The sequence below is a fragment of the Suricata suricatta genome, unplaced genomic scaffold (genome assembly GCF_006229205.1).
Source record: "Suricata suricatta isolate VVHF042 unplaced genomic scaffold, meerkat_22Aug2017_6uvM2_HiC HiC_scaffold_21, whole genome shotgun sequence".
NCBI classification, from domain to species: Eukaryota; Metazoa; Chordata; class Mammalia; order Carnivora; family Herpestidae; genus Suricata; species Suricata suricatta.
Genome location: NW_021865992.1, coordinates 1 through 20,164, shown reverse-complemented (window position 1 = coordinate 20,164; position 20,164 = coordinate 1). Strand labels below are relative to the sequence as shown.

The window sequence follows — 20,164 nt, the reverse complement described above, 5'->3', positions numbered from 1 at the left end:
TCAGTTCAGAGCACAACATGGGGCTAGATACCACAAACCTGGGATTATGATCTGAACTGAAATTAAGAGTAGGACAGTTAACCAACTGAGCCACCCAGGTGCCCCAAGAATACAGACTATTTTAAAATCATGGGGCTTGGGGAGTGGTCAGACTTGGCACCAGGTTAAATTTGGTTGTTGGTTTGTGATCACTGACCTAGAGTTTAACCTGGGTCCATGCTCCTGACTTCATCCTCTTAGAGACTTGGGCCCCGACTGAAGTGTGGGTACCTGTTCTATCAGCGTGCCTCGACGTGTGATCTCTCATCTTTTTGCTTCAGTGCCTACAGTCCCTGTGTGACCTGCGCCTCTCCCCACACTTCCCTCACACGGCAGCTCTGGATCAGGCAGTGGGGGCTGCAGTGGCCAGCATGGGCCCCGAGGTGGTTTTAGAGGCTGTGCCTTTGGAAATTGATGGCTCTGAGTAAGTGTGATCCTGGCTGGCTTCCGTATGGGCCCTGGGGGATCTGCTAGCTCGTTCTTTTCCAGCAGGTGCTCATACGGGGGGTGAAGCCTGTGTGTCATGTGGGGGTCAGCCAGAGAGGCCACAGCAGGGCATGGACCGCTCCTCAGCTCAGCAGGCGATGTGCTGCTGGGCGTACTGCCATCCAGGATGTCCCCTCCTCACTGGCCCTTCCCTGTGTCCTTTCAGAGAGAATCTCGATTTCCCAAGGAGTTGGCTGCTGCCTGTCATCAGAGACCACGTCCAGGAAACACGACTTGGTTTCTTCACCACCTACTTCTTGCCCCTGGCTACCACCCTGAAGAGCAAAGGTAGGGGCCCCCGCTCAGTCCTTGAGCCTTGGTTGGAAGGAGCCAGAAAGGGCTCCTTGTCCAGCACCCCAGCCCTGGGACCCTGGGCAGCGTCCTTCAGCCAAGCAGGTGGCCAGCTAGTGGTTGAGTGCCTGCCTCAGGGGGGCTGTCCCTCTCTTTGCTTTGAGGCCTGGCCAGGCATCTGCCCTGTGGCAGACACACAATGGCCTCTTCTCTTGCTAAGGAAATAATTAGAGAAGTACACACTAACTTACACGTATACAGAGCTGTTCCTAGTAAAAATCTGACACAATGTACGTGTTCCTCAGCAGAGTTCTGGTGAATTTCGTTATGATAAAGTCCCACTATAGGCCACAGGGTGGTCTTTATGAAGAAAGGGAAACCTTTTATGGGAATGAGCATGTTTAGTAGATGGTGAGTTGAACAGATTAGATGCAGATCTCAGCTTAGCCAGGCCATGGCTGGGTGACTTTGGACAAATTGACTTAACTCTTCTGGGTCTGCTCCTCATGAGTAAAATCAGGGTGATAATTGCCACGTGCGGTTTAAATGAAAGAGTCACATACACGGCCATTCCACAGCCTGCCGCTTACAAAACCTTGTTGTTGAGGTAAACCGGCTTTCAGAACAACATGTATATTGTACAGTCCTGCATATGCTTTTAAAAGTGTGTACGTGTTTAAAGAAATGTAAAAAAGTCAGAAGTGGTGGTGGCTCTCCCTGGGGGAGTAAGATTATCAGGAGACATCCACTTCCTGTTTATGGTATTTCAATTTGTGGGGAGGGAGGAATCACCCACATTCGTGTTTTCAGTATGGGGCTTTGGTTTTGGTAAAAGGCCTACTGGCCCAAAGGGTGCTCAAGGTCCCACTGTGTCCTCGTGTCACATTGCAGCGATGGATCTGGCCCAGGCGGACAGGACGGTGGAGTCCAAGATCTACGATACGCTCCAGTGGCAGGTGCGGGGTCGCTTGGGGGGGACAAGGGCTAGATGGTGCAGGGGCTGGAGTTGCTGGGCGTCACTGTCCTTTACCCTCCCCCTCTCCAGATCTGGACCCTCCTGCCTGGGTTCTGCACGAAGCCCACAGACGTGGCTGCCTCCTTCAAAGGGCTAGCGCGGACACTGGGCATGGCCATCAGTGAGCGCCCAGACCTGAGGGTTACTGTGTGCCAGGCCCTGCGCACCCTCATCACCAAGGGCTGTGAGGCAGGTATGTGTGGGTTCTGGGGTTGGGGGCTGTCAGGGGAATGGCTGCGATGGCCCGGGTTCCCTGGCCTATTCCACCTCACTGCCTGAGCCATAGTGAGCACTCTGCAAGGACCTGGGGCTTCTGGGGACCCCAGGAGTTAGTAGCACACTGAAGGCTCTCCCTTGTCTCTCCACTCCACTGTGCTGACATCTGCTGGGTGTTGTCCAGTGGTGTTCAGGGCTTCAGTGGGCGGCTGGCTCTTGGCGGATGCACAGGACAGAGCCATGGAGGAACATAGAGCACGGTGGCACCTCTTGTCCCGGAAAAGCCCCAGATCCATAGGTTCTGGGTCCTGTCACGGGTCCTCCAAAAGCATGCCTCTAGGCTGCAGCCCCAGCAGCCTTTGGGGCAGGCTTGACTCCTGTCACTTTTATGCAAACTTTGGTCTTCCTGCCAGAGGCTGACCGTGCAGAGGTGAGCCGTTTTGCCAAGAACTTTCTGCCAATCCTCTTCAACCTGTATGGGCAGCCTGTGGCGGCCGGGGACACCCCAGCCCCTCGCCGGGCCGTGCTGGAAACTGTGAAAACGTACCTCACCATTACGGACCCTCAGGTGAGCTGGCGGTGCAGAGGGAGGAGCAGTTGGGGTGGAAGAAGGGCCCCACCTACAAGGCTCCCTTGTGCCTCTGCCACCTGGGGGCCAGGGCACCTGATAGCAGTAGTGGCTGGGTCAAGGCTTCTGAGTGGGAGGGGGGAGGAGGGCAGGGCAGGAAAAGAGAAGAGAGTGCAGTCCTGTGACCTGCTCCTGCTCTGTATTTCTCTCTTCACCACCTCCCTCCTGTTATCCCCTTGGGGCTGCCAGTTGGTGAACAGCTTCCTGGAAAAAGCCAGTGAGAAGGTGCTGGACTCTGCTAGCTCTGACTTTACCAGGTAAAATGCCCCACTTGAGGTGGTGCAGCCCAGGGAGCCAAAGGGTGTGTCTAGCAGAAACCCTGTAGATTCTCTCAGGAATTATTTAGGAAAGTTTTGAGTTATTGAATGTCCTAGCTCTACTATGAGACCTAACTGGCTCCTCCTTCCTGGAGAGGCATTAAGGCCTGCTAGGGAAAGCTGAGGACCCTGCGAACACATTGCCCAGGTTCAAATCCCAGCTCCACTGCTTAGAAGCCATGTGACCTTGGACAGGTTACCTACTGACTATATGCCCTCAGTGTCCTCATGTGTGAAGTGGCCATGATAACAGTACCTCCAACAGGGTTGCTGTGAGGACTGAAGGCTTTAAGACACATAAAGCCCCTGGAACAGCACCTGGTACCTTATGGGTGCTAACTCCGTGCTAGCTGTGGTGGTTGTTCATGGGCCTCTTCGTCCCTTTTCATCCTCACCCTGACTTCTCCCACCTCCTCTGTTCCCAGTAGATATAAGACGCTGATAGTCTGTACCCTTCTCCAGCCCCGCTAAGCCCTTTTTTGGTCTCTTGCTCTGAGCAGATTGTCCGTCTTGGACCTGGTCGTGGCCTTGGCTCCTCATGCGGATGAAGCTGCCATCAGCAAGCTGTACTCTACCATCCGGCCCTACCTAGAGGTGAGCCGTGCAGGCTGGAGTCCCGCATGGCCACACTTGGGGGATATGGGGACCCTTTGGAAGGGCAGGACCTGTCTTCTCATCTGGACCCTGTAGACAGATACAGAAGTCCAGAGCAGGACCACTTCAGCTCAGGAGAGGGGTCCTGGGGGAATAACTGCTCCTTTGCGATAGCAGGGAGTCAGGGCGAGAAGGTGGAAAGATGAGCGGGTGCCCAGGCCTTGGTGCAGTCCGGGCACAGCGAGTTTTCCCCACTGGATGAGCGTTACCTGAGGCCAATGAGCGGAATGGATTGCAGGGCTGGGGGCGGCTTCTGTCACTGCAGCATCGTCTGCCTGACACACAGGCAGCCTCTCACCGTCCATGCTCAGCCGGCGCTCTCCTCAGACCTCTTGAGCTCCAGGGATGGGCTTGGGTTCTGAGATCCCCCATGCTGGTCACAGTTAACGGTGGCTGCTCTGTGACTGTTATTGGACAGCGGTGTGTACGTGTGTTGGGGTGTTGGGGGAGGATGTGTGGAGAACCCTCAAACCTCCCTTGCTCACCCATCCCTGACCACCATACACCCTCCCAGAGCAAGGCTCATGGAATACAGAAGAAGGCCTACCGAGTGCTGGAGGAGGTGTGTGCGAGCCCCCAGGGCCCCGGGGCCCGCTTCGTGGAGAGCCACCTGGACGACCTGAAGAAGACCCTGCTGGACTCGCTGCGGAGCACTTCCTCGCCTGCCAAGAGGGTGAGGCCTCCACGCTCTGCCTGCAGGAGGATGGGTGGCCTCCACAGCATCTGTGCTCTGCCCACAGGAGGATGGGTGACGCCGGGAGGGGACCACCATAGACAGGGCCTTCAGAGCCAGGTGGCATTGAGGGGTCCTAACTGTTGTTCCCCACTGCCCCGCAGCCCCGTTTGAAGTGCCTCATACATATTGTGAAGAAACTCTCAGCGGAGCACGAGGAGTTCATCAGCACCCTCGTCCCGGAGGTGAGGGGTGCAGGAGGGATGTGTGTGTTTTGAGGAGTTCCTTGAAGTGTGGCTTCTTGTCACACTTGTCACACTTCTTGTCAGGATCAGGGGAGAACAATATTGGGGTTGGGTGGCCTCAGTTCTCTGCCTGGGAGCTTGGGTGCCCCGATCTGCCCCCTTTCTGCTTCAGGCCACCAACCAAATCCATGGTGGCCAGCTCCGGAGTATGCACTCAAGGGGGTGTCTGGGCAGGTGATCCTGTGTACCAAGGAGGTGTCAGTGGGTGCTCGGAAGAGTGCTTTTGCCCTGCTGGTGGAGATGGGCCATGCTTTCCTTCGGTTTGGCCCAAACCCAGAAGGTGAGGCATGGGTGACCCAGAACTGGGGTGGGTGCTCGGCTCACGGGCCTCTGGGAGGCACCCCTCCAAACCGTTGGCTGCGGACCTGGGCAGGCTGCACCTCTCTGGCCGGAATCCCCTCCTTGAGGGGCCCAGTGTGCAACACACAGAGTGACTCTGCCCGGATGTGATTATTGTTATCTTGCCTTCCAGAGGCCCTGCAACGCTACCTCATCCTGGTTTACCCTGGCCTTGTGGGCGCTGTGACCATGGTCAGCTGCAGCATCCTGGCCCTGACTCACCTCCTGTTTGAGTTTAAAGGTGACTGCTGCTCTCTTGAAGGCCTGGGGAACCCTGGGGATAGGAAAATGCCCAGAAGGTCAGGACAGAGTCACTACCAGAATGGGAGCGCTACCACCTTCCTTCCTCGGGGGAGGGAGAGAGTCAAAGGCAAGCCTGGCTGCCACATGTCTCCTCCGCTGCCTGTGTCATCTTCCCTGCCCACCTGCATCCCACTGGCAGCGTGGATCGGAGGAGCTCGGGTCTCATGCCTGGGTGTTGGTCCTGGTTCTGATTCTTACCATTCGTGCCAGACATTGAGCAAGTTTATGAACCTTTTAGAACTTCAGTTTCTTAGCTCTAAAATAGGTGAGAAAAACTACCTTCTCACAGGATGGCTTTACTCTAGGGAGAGTGACTAGGACCGTCTGGGCACACGGAAGTCCCCTAGATGTTAGCTCCTATGCATGTGACCGGCCAGGGGTGTTGGGTCCTGAGGGGGTTGTGGGTGTCTCTGACAGTGGCCCTCTGGTGACCCCAGGTCTCATGGGGACCAGCACAGTAGAGCAGCTTCTGGAGAACGTGTGCCTGCTCTTGGCTTCCCGTACCCGTGATGTGGTCAAATCGGCGCTGGGCTTCATCAAGGTGGCAGTAGTTGTCATGGATGTGGCGCACCTGGCCAAGCACGTGCAGCTGGTAGTAAGTGTCCCCCCGGCCCCCAGCGGTTGGCAGTATGGCCTCTGGCCTGCCAGCATGGACCCGTGAGTGTTGAGGCCAGCAGGTTCCAAACATCGGTCTAGCTGCACACTATCTTGTCTCTCAGAAGGTCATGCAGGAGCTCTGGAAAGGACTGGTGGGGTAATGCCCATCCGGTGGGGGTGAGGAAGGTGCATGGTGCCCAGGCTGCCTCTTGTGACTCCCTCTTCCCTTCCGCAGAAGCAAGGGTTTTGCAGGGCAATGGTCCGTAAGCAGGCTCCTTGGTTTGCAGATGGAGAAACTGAGGCCAGAGCTTTCCCCAGGTCACAGTGTTAGTGAGAGTAGCTCTGGGGCCCGAAGCCAAATCTCAGGACTGGCCCTCGGGGCACTCCCCCAGCAGAGCCCTGCATCTTGCTTTCTTTTAACCCTCTTGCATTTTGCCCTTCTGGGTTTGAGGAAGCTCCTCTGGACACCCCTGCTGGGCTACAGAATGGCCCAAAGAGCCCTCTGGTACTGGGTTCCTGATCCCTCAGCTGGGCACGGGTGTACTGTTGGCTGGCTCTGTCCCCCAGACCACCTGCCAGCTACATCCACTGTATCGCTTTTTCACGTCCTGCTGGGTTGTGTCAAGTCAGACCTCTGGGTCCATCTTGCCTTTTGTCTTTGTATCTGGACTCGGGTCAAGGCAAGAAAGGGCAGATGGGGGTCAAGGTAGCCTGCCCCTGCCCTCCCCAGCCTGCAGCCCAACTGGGGACCAAAGATACAAAGATGAGAAGGGCTAGAGGAGTAGTTTGTCATAGGGTTCTGAGAATTGTTAAGAGCCTGCCTGCCTTCCTTTATCTTTTTCAGTGTTTACTTATTTTGAAAGAGAGGGAGAGAGAAAATCCCAAGCAGGCTGTATGCTGTCAGGGCAGAGACCGAAGAAGTGCTCCATTCCACGAACCACGAGATTAGGACCTGTACCTTAGACTGAGCCTCCCAGGTGCCTCTATAAAGGCGTTTTATTTATTTTTGAGAGACAGCACGAGCAGGGAAGGATCAGAGAGAGAGGGAGACACAGAATCTGAAACAGGCTCTAGGCTGTGAGCTAGCAGTCAGCACAGAGCCCGACGCGGGGCTCGAACCCATGAACCATGAGATCATGACCTGAGCCGAAGCCGGACGCTTAACCGACTGAGCCACCCAGGCGCCCCTATAAAGGCCTTTTAAAGGATCGATGGGGCCCTGTGCCTCCAGCCCTATCTAGAGACACTGCAGATAGTGAGATCTGCCGCCCACACGTGAGCCCCAGCCAGGCCTGATGAAGGTGTGAGAATAGTCTGGCCCGAGGCCAATGCAGGGTTCAAGTGAAACCTGGTGATGTTAAGACAAAGTATGGGCGGTGGAACTAGATAGACCTGGACCTGGGCTGACTGCTATCTCTGGCTGTGTAGCAGCCACTCAACTCTCTGTGCCTCAGTTTCCTCATCTGTAAACTGAGAGTGATAACAGTATCTGCCTCATGGGGTTGTTCTAAGGACTCAGTGAGGTAATGCAGGTTAGGTGTCAGCTACTTTCAGAAGACTGTAAAGCTATAACCTTGGTAGGGTAGTCATGGATTGTCACAAAGGAGGGTTTAGGGGGAAGGTGGAGGGCTGCCCAGGTTGTGGAAGCACCATTGGACCGAGGGGTGGGCCGGGCTGCTCTGACCCTCACCCCTTAGCTGGGCCTGTTGGTCCGGCTTACCTGGTCTGCACCATAGTGAGAGGGCAGACAGGGTAGAGGGCATCCCTGAAACCTCGGTGCTCTGCCCACCAGATGGAAGCCATCGGGAAGCTCTCGGACGACATGCGGCGGCACTTCCGCACAAAGCTTCGGAATCTGTTCACCAAGTTCATCCGCAAGTTCGGGTCTGTGCTGTGGATTGATGGGGAGCAGGGGAGGAGTTGAGGGGCTTCCCATATCAGCAGGGAGCCCGCAGAGAAGGGGCTGGGTCCCTCCCCCATGGCTGGAACCCTCCTCTGCATAGCACTCTCTGGCCAGTGCACCTAATCAGCCCCTCATCCCTCAGGTTTGAGCTGGTGAAGGGGCTACTGCCTGAGGAGTACCACAAAGTCCTGGTAAACATTCGGAAAGCTGAGGCCCGAGCCAAGAGGCACCGTGCTCTGAACGAGGCTGCTGTGGAAGAGGAGGAGGAGGAAGGAGAGGAACCTGCCCAGGGCAAAGGTGACAGGTAAGGTGTGGGATGGGGGTCCTGGGAACCTGGTCTTTGACCCACAGCCTGACCGGGTTATACCCAGCTGCCCCTGCCTCTCCTGGGAACACCCTAACTTGGGAGTTCTCTGCACTTAGCATCGAGGAGATTTTGGCCGACTCGGAGGATGAGGATGCGGAGGAGGAGGAGGAAAGGAGCCAGGCCAAGGAGCGCCGGAAGCTGGCCCGACAGAGAAGCCAGGCGTGGCTGAAGGAGGGTGGCGGGGATGAGCCCCTCAACTTCCTGGACCCTAAGGTGGCCCAGCGAGTCCTAGGTAGGCAAAAAGTGGCTGGCACATGAGTCCAGCCTTGCTGCCAAGATCAGGGGTTAGAGCCTGGGGGGCACCTCTCACTGCCACAGTGGACATCAGTGTGTTGCAGGCACCCATCTGGAGCCCAGACCTGGGCTCGTTGGTTTGGATGGGGCTGTGGGTGGGTTAGGACTGGCCTCTCTCCTCACTGTCTGACTCCCACTCCAGCTACCCAGCCTGGGCCCGGCCGGGGCAAGAAGAAGGACCATGGCTTCAAGGTGAGCGCTGATGGCCGCCTGATCATCCGGGAGGAGGAGGACGATGCTGCCACGGCCAAGACAGAAGACGAGGAAGGCACTAAAGGTGGGACCGCCGTCCATTCCAGGGGCGCGGCTGCTTCTGGCGCGAGCAGGGCTGCACTCACTCGGTCATTCATTCACTCGTTCGTTTATTCGCGCATTTGTTCTGTGACCACTTGTTGGGGAAGTGTAGGTAAATACAGATAACGAGGGGCTTGTATCTAAGGCAACTTCCTCAAACTTTTTGAATTTCTCAAACTTTTTTGACCACATTGAGACAGCTTTTCATGCAACCTAGCCATCTGTACAATATGTACATAATTCAAACAGAACTTTCAAAATGCTGTACTTCCTCTTGACCGTGTGTGATGCACTTTGTTGACCTCTCTTTGTTCTGTATCTTTCCTTCCCTCCTCTCCTTTTTTTTTTTTTTTCTTTTTAATGTAAATTTGGCTGAGGCCCCAAGCTCATTTAGAGGTAGCCCCAGACTTTCGGGGTTTAGGGGTAGCAGCCCCCTTCCTGACTGCGTTATCTCCTGTTGTCCAGGAACCACTATGCCACTGTGTGTGAAGTCTCCGAGTCCTGTGGAGTCTTTCCTGCTCCCTCTCTCCCATGTCATCTGTTAGATCAAAAAGCCTCTGTCTTTAAAATGTATCTGCCTTTCTCTCTCTCTCTCTCTCTCTCTTTTTTTTTTTTTCCCCATTGCCATGATCCTTGGGCCCTTGACTCACTGCAACCTCCTAACCAGCATTCTCGCTGTGTCCCCTGCCCCCAGCTTACCAGCTGTGTGACTGTGGACAGTTAACCTCTCAGTGCCTTAATTTCCTCACACCGAAATGGACGTAATACCGATACCTACTTCAGATGGTTGTAGATGAAATGAGTAACCAGAACAGCTATGTACATGCTTGGTGTAAAGGTGACCACACTGTTTCCTGATCTGGTCACAGCACTGTCCCCTCTTGTCACTTTATACTTTCCAGGCTTCTTGCTCCCTTCTTGGCCCATATGTCCTTGTTGCTGAGAACACCTCTCCTTTTCTTTCTGCTTCTCCACTTTTTAAAAAATAATTTATTTTTGAGAGACAGAGAGACTCAGAATTGGAAGTCGATTCCAGGCTCTGAGCTGTCAGCACAGAGCCTGACACGGGGCTCAAATTCACAAACCACGAGATCATGACCTGAGCCAAAGTCAGAAGCTTAACCGACTGAGCTACCCAGACACCCCATCCACCTCTCTGCTCTTAAAGATCCAACCCAGGTGTTTTTCTGTGGCCTTTCGTTGGCCCCCAGCTTTCCGGCACCATCCCCCAGCACTCCCCACAAGCTTGGCCACTGCCCAGGCTACGACCCTTAGTCCTGTGTTGTCTCCTGGCATTATTTGCTTGTCGGTTGACTTTGCTTGAGTTTGTCTTCCCTCCAATTGGTCTGTTTCATACTTTTCTTTTATATATATATATATATATATATATATATATATGTATGTATACACACACACACACACACACACACACACACACACACACAGGTAGCTTTTTAAAGAAATTGTGATGTAAAATGCACGCAACGTAAAACCGCATTAACCATCCTGAAGCTTGCAGTGGACTAGTGGTAAGTACGTTCACGTTGTTGTATAACCAACGTCCAGAACTCTTTTCACGTATTAAACTGAAGGTCTGCACCCATTAAACAACAACTGTTACCCCCACCCCAGCCCCTGACAACCACCATTCCAGAATCTGTCTCTAAAAATCTGAGTTTGAATATCCATTTAGGTGCCTCATGTAAGTGGAATGATTGAGTGTGTGTCTGTCTGTGACCGGCATGTTTCACTCAGCATAGTATCTGCAGTGTTCATTCAGAATTCCCTTTGTCTACGCAGGCACTTTGCCCATTTTTTATTGAGATATTTGCTGTGTGTTGTTGAGTGTGTGGGAGGTCTTTACGTAGTCTGCTTAATCCTTTATCATCTGTATGATTTGAAAACCCATTCTCTCATTCATTCTGTTGAGTGCTTTTTCAGTCCGTTGATGTGTCCCCTGACGCACAGAAGTTTTAAAATTTTGAGATAGTCTGTTTGATCTATTTTTACTCTGGTTGCCTGTGCATTTTGTTGATTCGTACTTCTTTGGCTTATGCCCACACAGTGCTCAGCACATATAGGGCAAAAAACAAAAAAAAGCATTCTCAGGCAGGAGAATGAGGCTGTCCTCTTGGCAGAGCAGAATGTATGTGGGGCTGGGGCACGCCTGAGTCCTCAGGAAACCCAGGGCTTTCTTAGGGTCTTGAAAAACGCTGTATTTGTCTCAGGAGTAGGATCACCACTTCCTTGAGGGGCTCTTGTCCCTGGGGCCTGGGATGGGAAAGATAAAAGGGCAGTCGGTGTTCAGGGGTCTTGTCTCCCACAGAAGGATGCAGGTTTTCTGGAGTTGCCAGTTCAGTCAGCCTACTGAGCCAGGAGGAGGCAAGGGGAAGTTGGCGTGGGCTTTGGGAAATGAGGGGTGCTCCCTGTGTGCTCACAGGCCTTTCGTTTGGTTCCAGGGGAGGATGAAGAGATGGCTGACCTGACGGAAGACATGGGTGGAAGGAATGTGAGTACTTCCTCTGCTGGGGGGCTGTGATCTCAGGGCAAAGCTTGGGGTGGACAGCTTCTCAGCCACCTCTCTCCCAACACACACACACACACACACCCCACCCCCCACCCCCGGTCTGCTTCCTAAATGCACAGGAGAGCCTTGAAGCTGTGCATAGCAGGCAGTCCAGGAGATGTGGTGTGCATGTACAGGGTGTAGCGTAATGGCTGACTGCTCCGCGGGGCATGGGAGACACCTGACGCTTCCATGCCAGCTGGGTTGTCCAGCTGAAGGAAGAGAGAGAGCCCTTTGTGTCTCCACCGAGGGCACGTGTTATGCAGGCTGCAAAGGCAACAGCTGGCCTGTGTGTTCCAAGGGGCAGGTTCCTGCATGGGGCCATTTAGGAGTGCGAGGGGCCCATGTGTCACCTCGTCTAATCCTTACAGGAAACGGGGACTCTGTCATCCCTATTTCCAGAGGAGGCTTATAGCAAGTAAGTAGCCTGGCCAAGTTCACAGGGGTTGTTAGGTGCAAATGGGATTTAAACCATGGCCTTCCAGCCTCCTGAGCCCAAGGACTTAACCTTGGTACCTCCTAGGATGGAGGTACCTGCCCCCCTGAACCGGCGAGGGTGATGCGGGCCCAGCCCCTCACTGTCCCTTCCAAGCCCAGCCAACAGCACTTCTAGGGTGTCTTGGAGCGTGTCTTCCCTCTCTGTCTCTCAGGCCATGGCCAGCCTATCCAGCCTTCTGGGGTGTCCCCGTTGGGGGACAGCTGCTTAGGGATATGATATTAGTAGTGCAGATGCAGGCCCTGGGGTCCCATCTTGGCCTGTCTAACCTTTCAAACTCAGTTCCTCTTCTATAAATCTTGTGGAATTATTGGGTTGGCTTGATGAGACTGGATGCGGAAAGTGCACAAGTATAGTACCTGGTGACCGTCCCCCAGTTACTGCTCTCATTAATGTCTTGTTCACAAATGCCCTATCCCTGGCCAAATGCCCTCCGGGCCAAGGAGCTACCTGGTTATCAGGGCATTGCACCCAAGCAGAATTCCGCGTGAAAACCAGACATAAAAGATCAGAGAGTTATGGGGTCAGATGGTAGCTGAGGGTCTGAGAGGACCCTGATGCAGGAGGTCCCCTCTGAATAGGAGTGTTGCACCAGCTAAGCTGCAGTCACACAGGCACGTGTTGCCCTGGGACAGGAGTTCTGTGTGAAGCCGGCAGGAGAGATTGCCGTCCTGGCCTGGGCTGGAACGTACTTCTGCGCTGCCTGGCCATGTAACCTTGGATAGTTTGTACCCTCTCTGAGCCTTGGTGTTCCCACCTGTAAGTGGGGGATTGAATGCTTGGCAGAGGACCTTTCCTGCTAACACAGTTTGCAATTGCTTTCACTACGAACATTAACGAGGATGATTGTGTACCCTTGTTAATGAACTTTGTGCACCACTTTATAGAAGAAACACCAGAAGCTCAAGCAACAGAAAGAGGCTGCTGACGATGAGGAGCTGGAGATGCCCCCTCAGTACCAAGGTGAGGCTTCCACTCTTTCCTCTTGGGATGCAGTGTTGCCTGTCCCCTGCATCGGACAGGGCAGTGGCAGGCAGAGCCCCAGGAGTGCATGGCCCGATTGCAGTCAAGTCAGCACCAGCAGAGACTGGCTGATATGTCACCCAAGACTGGACTGGGGGCTGAGAGTGTCTGGGATGAAGAAGAGCCCGGGGAGATCTGTGCATGGAGCCCCAGCCCTTCCAGAGAGCCCCTGAGCCCCACCATCCCACTCACCTTCCATGAGTCTTCCAGACCACCCCTTTCCTGGGAGGTTTCTGTCTCTCCTGTCCAGCCCTGAGTCAGGCTGGGTTTAGGAGACCACTGTAGCCTGTGTTGAGGGTGGCGGCTGGGAGGGTCAGTATTGGGCCTGCCCAGGGGATTCCCCGATACATTTGACTCTGGCCCCCTAAAGTGTTCCTTTCCCTAGAGCAGCTGCTAAAGGCACCAGTGTGGCTGCCAAATGCCAGGGGAGGCCTCTGTTACTCCCCTCTGCCTCCTTCCCCTGAGGGCAGCCCCTGTAGCAGAGTCCCTACCCCATCTGGAGGTACAGGGTCTCCTCTAGACAGTCCCCAATCCCAGGGGATCCTGGGCAGCTCAGTTGGTTAAACATCCGACTCTTGATTTCAGCTCAGGTCATGATCCCAGGGTCATGGGATAGAGCCCTGTGTCAGGCTCTGTGCTGAGCGTGGAGCCTGCTTCAGAGTCTCTCTCTCCCTCTGCCCTTCTCCTTTGCTCATGCATCGTGTGCATGTGTGCTTGTGCTCTCTCTGTCTCTCTTAAAAATAAAAAAAAAAAAAAGCACAGGCTCTGTTGCCAGGAGCAGGTATATTCTCAGAGCCTTAAGGCCCCTAACCCAGCTAGAGGGCTTATGGCTCCTCCCTCTGTGGCCCCACAGGCCAGGGCCTAGTTTACCTGTTCTGCTCTGAGGTGCTGTGGTCCAGACCCAGACAGTGTAGAGGAGGCCTGGGTTCAAGACTGCTTGCTCTTAGCTCTGTGGCTAACTTGGCCCAATCCTGCTGACTCTCTGAGGTTCTAGTTTCTCATCTGTTTAAAAAAAAAAAAAAATGGGATTCATCCAGATCATCTTTTAAAAGAAAAAAGAGTCCTCCTCCTGAGTCATCATCCATGAGCATGTTGAAATCTGTACTGGAAATAACAAGCGACCTTGGAAGCACCTGGATTTCTGTAACTACAGTTTTCATGTCTGTACAATGGGACAGGAGCTGCCTTTCTTTCCCAGTGTTGTTGTGAAGCCTGAACGAGATCAAGCCTGAAGTATGTCATTTTACAGACGAGCTTAAAGGTTCCAGAAATTAGGAGACTTGCTGAGGTTAGAGCTGGTAGTGGTAGATCAGGGAGTTGAACCTGGGTCTGACTTCAAAGCCTGTGTTCTTTTCTCCTAGAACAAATGGAACAGATTTAGCTTTGAAGACTGGGATGGTTCATGTTAGTGGAGAAGGTGTATGTCCTCCCAGGTCATTGGTAGGTCTGTTTGGCTACAAGTCGTCTGAGGAGCCCACTGGTCTTAACTGTCAAGCCACTGGACAGTCCCTTCTCGAGGAAGATCTTTGTCCTTGGCTGGTAGGGAACAGCTATTACTAGCCTTGATTTCTCTGCTCCTTGCTGGCTCTGTAAAGAGAAAGTACCCACTGCCTTCTACGAGGAGGAGGCTGCTGTGGATTTGCCTGATTCACGGTCTCTGTGCTCCCCCTCTAGCTGGAGGCTCTGGTATCCATCGCCCTGTGGCCAAGAAGGCTATACCTGGGGCCGAATACAAGGCCAAGGTAAGAGTCGTGGGGAGGGACAGACCCTCAGGGATGGGATGAGGGCAGCTGTGCTCATCACCCTTCTGGAGAGCCACCTTTGTGGAGCCAGACTCAGGCCACACTGAGGGGCACACTGAGGTCTTGTTAGCATTTAAAGTCCATACCTTTGTTGGTTGGCATCCAGAGCCACAGGAGCCCTTTGGCACCACCAGGGCACAGAGTAAAGGGGAGGACATGGGGTCTGTTAAGTCAGGGGCAGGGAGGAAGGGGAACCCCATACTCCTAGCTGACTCTCTCTCTGGCTGAGCAGAAAGCAAAGGGTGACATAAAGAAGAAAGGTCGGCTCGACCCCTACGCCTACATCCCTCTCAACAGAACTAAGCTCAACCGAAGGTACGGTATTGTATTGTGCGCGGTCGGGCTGGGACAGTGGGGGTGGGAAGCTCAGTGCTCCAGAGAGGGGAGGGCCTTATTCTCAGTAAACTCTCAACTTAATTGCTCAAATGTCTCCCAGTTTTTTTAATTTTTACTTTTTAATGCGCACTTTCCTGTAGTTGGTGCCCATATGTATTATTGACTTGAACTGCTCTCTTAAGCAGGATAGTGCATATGCCCAGATCACATGCTGTCCACCGCCTGGGAGCGCCCTTTCTCCCCAGTTCCCACTAATGCTGGGGGAGCCATTGGTCAACATTATGGGAAGGGAGACCACCCGTCTGCAGGGAGATGTGACCCTTCTTTCTGTTCCTTGTCCCTGCAGGAAGAAGGTGAAGCTGCAGGGACAGTTCAAAGGCCTGGTCAAAGCTGCCCAGCGGGGGTCTCAGGTGGGACACAAACTCCGCAGAAAGGATCGTCGGCCCTAAAGACCTGGGGCCCTCAGAGCTGCCCTGGGACCCAGTGTAAGGTCCCTTTGCAGCTCCCAAGCTGCTTTGTTGGACATTAGCCCCAGATACTGAAGCTTCTGGCAGAGCCTGAACTCACAATGACTTGTTGGACAGGGCTTGGCTTCCAGAGAGGCACCTGGGATTTTGGAAGCTCCAAACGGCGACTGCCCTTTAGAGATGTCCCTAAGGCCTGGAAATGGGAATGTGGCCTCCCTACTTCTGAGTCGGCCAGTGAGGCAGCAGTGCTTTCTGCCCAGAGCCACTGTGCACACCAGAGCAGATGGTTTCCTGTTTCTTCCAGCCACTCGTAGTCATGTGGCACTTAGCCTGGCTGTGGTCTGGGTGTGGAAGATTTGCTGTGATTGGATGTGGAATAAACACGGACCGCCATGTATTAATCCCTAGAAACACTGTTTTATCACCTGCCCCGCCATGGACAAGAACTCGGTCCAGTTATTCTCAACTGTGGCTTGACCTCTTGTTGTCCAGTTCCAGCATCCAGTCTGAGGCATAGCAGGTAGCTATGGGTCAGGCTTTGAACTTGCCCACCTGATTCAAGAGGTTTCCCTGACGTCACTCGTAGTCTCAGAAGGTGACATTTGGAGGGGCAGGAGGGGCAGTGAAGGCTCTGGGGCTGGTCGTAGAGACAGACTAGAAACCAGGCTGCCCCTGGGCACAGGTTCCCCCAGCAGCTTTGTTCATGGATTCAGTGATATTCATTGGTTCATTGAGCCCCTCTGAGTGCCAGGTCCACCCTGATCACTCACCTCCCTGATTATCACGTCCTGTTTTTCCCTGTATAAGGAGATAAGTTGTGCAAAGAGCAGCATGGTTCTCACCATCCAGCTTTGTGGTCTGGAGCACTGCTCCTGAGGTCACTTTATCGGCCATGGTACCCGTGTGTGCTTTCCCAAAAGGCATCAAGAAGCAAGGGAACCCCAGGGCTAGTCCCCCACCCCCAGTAGGAGGAATTGCCCCTTGGCATTTGATCCGTAGTTTTTCCTCATCTCAAATTCTCCCCATTTCAGATGAGAGACTCCACCCTTCCACCACACACACTCAATAGTTTCCATCCTCGTTTCATGCCCTTGGCTCTGAAAATGCTCCCGGGGGGCCTGTGCACTGTTCTGTTAATCCTCTAAGAGAGCTCTAGTCTTGACTTGATCCATTAACCCACAAATTAGAGCATTTCCTCCCACTGAATCTGGAGCAAAGAAGTGGAGAGGAGCACACTTCGCCCAGAGGTGGTGCTCTTTACATGCCATGTTCACAGAAAGTCTGGGCTTGGAGAGCCAAGAAGGTGGTCTATGATCCCCGTGGTTGCTCTTCTGGACAAATCAGGCCTATCCTAGCCCTTTCCTACTTCCTTTCTCAGGAAATTAGCCTCATGCAGTAGGACACCATGAAAGCAGGAATGGGGAGGGGCTGGTTGTCCTTACTATAGTGTGCTTTCCAAGGACTTTTGTTTCTTACAAAGGTGAGGCTCTGGCAGGTGACCCAGAAAGGTTGGTCTTGGTGATGTGCTGAATTCTATACTCTTGAAAGTAGACTTCAGATGCACTTTATCTCCAAGCAGAGGCAAGAATTAATCTGCCCCAGAAACTTAAGGTGCTAGAAACAATTGTGAAAGTCCATGCTGCTTTTGTCCCGACAATGGGGGTAATGAAGGAGAATTGGGAGTATTTATCAACACAAGGTTTGTTCAATTTCAGGACCAACCACTAGAAAATCTGAGGGTCTACACCAAGATCAGATTTACTACTTTAATTTTATTATGCTTCTGGCAAAGTCAGAATCCGACTTCTTCCGCCTTTCTTTACTGGGGTCCGCTTTCTTAGAATGTGGATTCTTCTCAGAAATGGGAGGCAGAGCACCCGCTGCCCCGCCGCACCAAAACAGCAAGCCTGGCGTTGGCTGAGGACGCGGGCAGCACTGGGGATGTACAAAGGCAGTCCAGTGCATCTGTGGCCGCCATCCTGACCCCTCTGCACACAGGTGGGTCTAGTCAAACCAACCTCAACCCTTCCTGGGAAACGGAGCTTCCTAGGATGGAGGCCGCCGTCCTGGCAGCGGCTGTCCTCTTGCATCCACGGTCTCATTCGTAAGCCTGCCTCAGTCTACGTGCTTCATCCTGTTTTCCTGCGTCATTTGCAAACTGTGAGAAAATTACCTCCTATGTTCAAGCAGTCTCTGTTTTCTCTCTTCATTGTTGTTTTATGTTTCATCACAGGGTAACTTAGGAAATTAGACACTATTTTCTACTTCACTATTAAAGTACTAAGGAATCACAGAACATTTGGCGGGGTGGGGGTGGGGGTGGGGAAAGCAATAGCAGGAGCTAGACTCCTCCCAAATTCTCACTGTTAATCTTCATGCAGCTGACCCTGAAATGACACGGATTTGAATTGCATGGGTCCACTAACACATAAGTTGTTTTTGATAACTACAGCACAGGACTATAAATGTATTTTCTCTTCCTCATGTTGTGAGTGGCATTTTCTCTAGCTTTACTGTAAGAATGCAGTATATAACACATACACCTAATATATGTTATCGGTAAGGCTTCTGGTCAACAGTAGGCTGTTCATAGTTGGATTTTTGAGGGACTCAAAAGTTATATGCGGATTTTGGACTGAATGGGGTCAGTGCCCCAACCCCCACATTGTTCAAGGATCCGCTGTATCAAATATTTCATTCCTGTTTTTATGCACAAGGCGTTTTTAAATACAGAAACAGAGTTTTAAAATACCAGTATACATTCTAAATTTGCTCATGACTATCACAAACTTTTTACCCTACCAGTATAAACACTTCAGAAACATTGTTCTCCATGGCCCGGTTTAAACATCTGTCCAGTGGACGTAAGTCAGTTTACTTACAAAGAATCTGTGAGTCCATAAGTTACTCCTTGACGTACACAGGGACTTAATGCCATCACTAGATGCTGGATCATGTGCAGAGCAATATTTAGAAAGTGACACGATGACTGTTCTTCGCTCTATTTTTGCTATACATTAGTGTGAATAGACAGATGACTGTACTCCAGAAAATAACCCTGATTTGGGGCACCATAAGCTGGCTTGCCATTTCCTGAAATCATGCTTACTGTAGCTTCTGCTGTTAGGACATTTACCAAGCTGTCAGAAAGGCGGGCCAGGCCTGGGGCTATGGGGCCAGAAGCTGTTCGCCCACTCCAAGCCCCACTGATGGGTCGTGGAAGTGCCTAAACAGGATTTTGGGGCCACTAATCGGTAAATATTGATAAAGAATGTTGGGGCGGGGGGTGGGCATGCTCCTTCCTTGGCTGAGGTCTGGATCTCAGCTTTGCAAGTCTAAAATCAGAGTTGATTGTCTTCAGAGAGGAAGAAAGTGACTCACAACAGGCCTAGGCAAAATTATGATTTATGAATTTGTAATGAGAAATATAACTGCCAAGGGGCTTGAGACTGACGTGGTGGTGACTGCTCAGCACACACTCCCTGCACAGGAAGTCAGTCAGAGGCTTTAGCGAGTGTGGGCCAGGGCCCGGGGAATCATGTGAGGGATAATTGGCGTTGTAGCTGAAGTAGGACAGTGTTCTCTTTGTGGGATATACCTGCCCGAGTCGGGTCCCCCTCCAGGTTAGTGCCAGATGCTTCCTCAGGTGTCCTCTAGACTCTTCAGAGCCACTCACCTGCTGTTGAGAAGCGCTTCTGAGGTTTTCATTCAGCTCCCGCTTCCTTCATATGCAGGCATGTCTGGATTGAATTTCCAAACCCACCTCTTCTGGCTCTTACCAGGGAGACATCCTGTTCTCTGTGGGGCCTTGTGCAGATAACTAATCCTATCTGTCAAGTGTGGACTTGAAGGGTTTAACTTCTAGAGGGCGGCTTGATTTGAGATGCCTGGGATGTTACCCTGTAGACCCCAAGGTAGCTATTACAGAGCTGATAGGATTTTAGGGCGGAGTTTCACAGAAGACCCGAGGCACTGATGACAGGCAGATGGGATTGCATGGTGCCAGGAGTAGCCAGCACCTCCTTATGGCTCCTCTGTTGTTTTTACAAGCTTGTCAAGAGTCTTGCTTTGAATGAGAACTGTCACTGTGCCACAGATCTTGAACTTGAGGCCTCTGAGCCTGAAATACACACACAGCTGGTATCTTGGGGCTAGCCCTCAGTTGTAAATAAGCTCATAAAATGATGAGGTGCAGAATTACCTGAGATTTTACAGGCTGCGCATATTGATTGGGTCCCTGTGTGATAATACTTATCTAAAATTGCCTTCCTTAACCTTTCCAGCAGCTGGTTCAGCTGCTTGCAAGCAGGTGGGGTGTGCCTCCACAACAAATAATAAGCCAGGAAAGCTGAAGAAAGTCCTTCCCTGCCCACATGAGGACTATCACAGAGGTCACGTGTATCCTCTCCCTCAGGACCTCACAAGGGCACAACCACACGTGATCCACACCTGCCAGGTTTAAAGCTGCGCAGGTACAGATTACCACCAAACACAACCACGTGTACTATCTCTCAATCCACCCCACCCCGCCCCCCCCAGCGATGGTATGATGATTACCGGCTGTCATTCTCCTGGTCCTTCATAGCTGAGACCCCAAAGGCAGACTTAAGTCATTGGAATAAGGTAGTTCCTTAGTCCTCAGGTATCCCTCCTCCCCCCCCCCCCAGTGCCACTCCCCAGTTCAAACCCATGCTGCACCCTTTGTAACAGAGCCCCCAGGGAGAACACAGTGTTGCAAGGCGGCCTCGCTGTG

The 20,164-nt window shown here is 52.7% G+C and overlaps 1 protein-coding gene across 1 annotated transcript in view; it reads left to right on the top strand.

Annotated features, from left to right (window-relative positions):
* LOC115284799 (RRP12-like protein) overlaps window positions 1-15,822 on the top strand; it is a 30,460-nt gene extending 14,638 nt beyond the window's left edge. The window contains exons 14-34 of the mRNA XM_029931282.1: window positions 321-463; window positions 692-813; window positions 1,708-1,772; window positions 1,862-2,024; window positions 2,461-2,615; window positions 2,865-2,932; window positions 3,493-3,586; window positions 4,161-4,319; window positions 4,484-4,564; window positions 4,799-4,904; window positions 5,097-5,204; window positions 5,704-5,861; window positions 7,656-7,747; window positions 7,909-8,070; window positions 8,190-8,365; window positions 8,570-8,704; window positions 11,181-11,230; window positions 12,671-12,746; window positions 14,481-14,548; window positions 14,841-14,923; window positions 15,291-15,822. Coding sequence (XP_029787142.1) covers window positions 321-463; window positions 692-813; window positions 1,708-1,772; window positions 1,862-2,024; window positions 2,461-2,615; window positions 2,865-2,932; window positions 3,493-3,586; window positions 4,161-4,319; window positions 4,484-4,564; window positions 4,799-4,904; window positions 5,097-5,204; window positions 5,704-5,861; window positions 7,656-7,747; window positions 7,909-8,070; window positions 8,190-8,365; window positions 8,570-8,704; window positions 11,181-11,230; window positions 12,671-12,746; window positions 14,481-14,548; window positions 14,841-14,923; window positions 15,291-15,393 — 2,367 coding nt within the window. The 3' untranslated portion in view covers window positions 15,394-15,822. The remainder of the gene's footprint in view (window positions 1-320; window positions 464-691; window positions 814-1,707; window positions 1,773-1,861; window positions 2,025-2,460; window positions 2,616-2,864; window positions 2,933-3,492; window positions 3,587-4,160; window positions 4,320-4,483; window positions 4,565-4,798; window positions 4,905-5,096; window positions 5,205-5,703; window positions 5,862-7,655; window positions 7,748-7,908; window positions 8,071-8,189; window positions 8,366-8,569; window positions 8,705-11,180; window positions 11,231-12,670; window positions 12,747-14,480; window positions 14,549-14,840; window positions 14,924-15,290) is intronic.
* The last annotated feature ends 4,342 nt before the right edge of the window (window positions 15,823-20,164 follow it).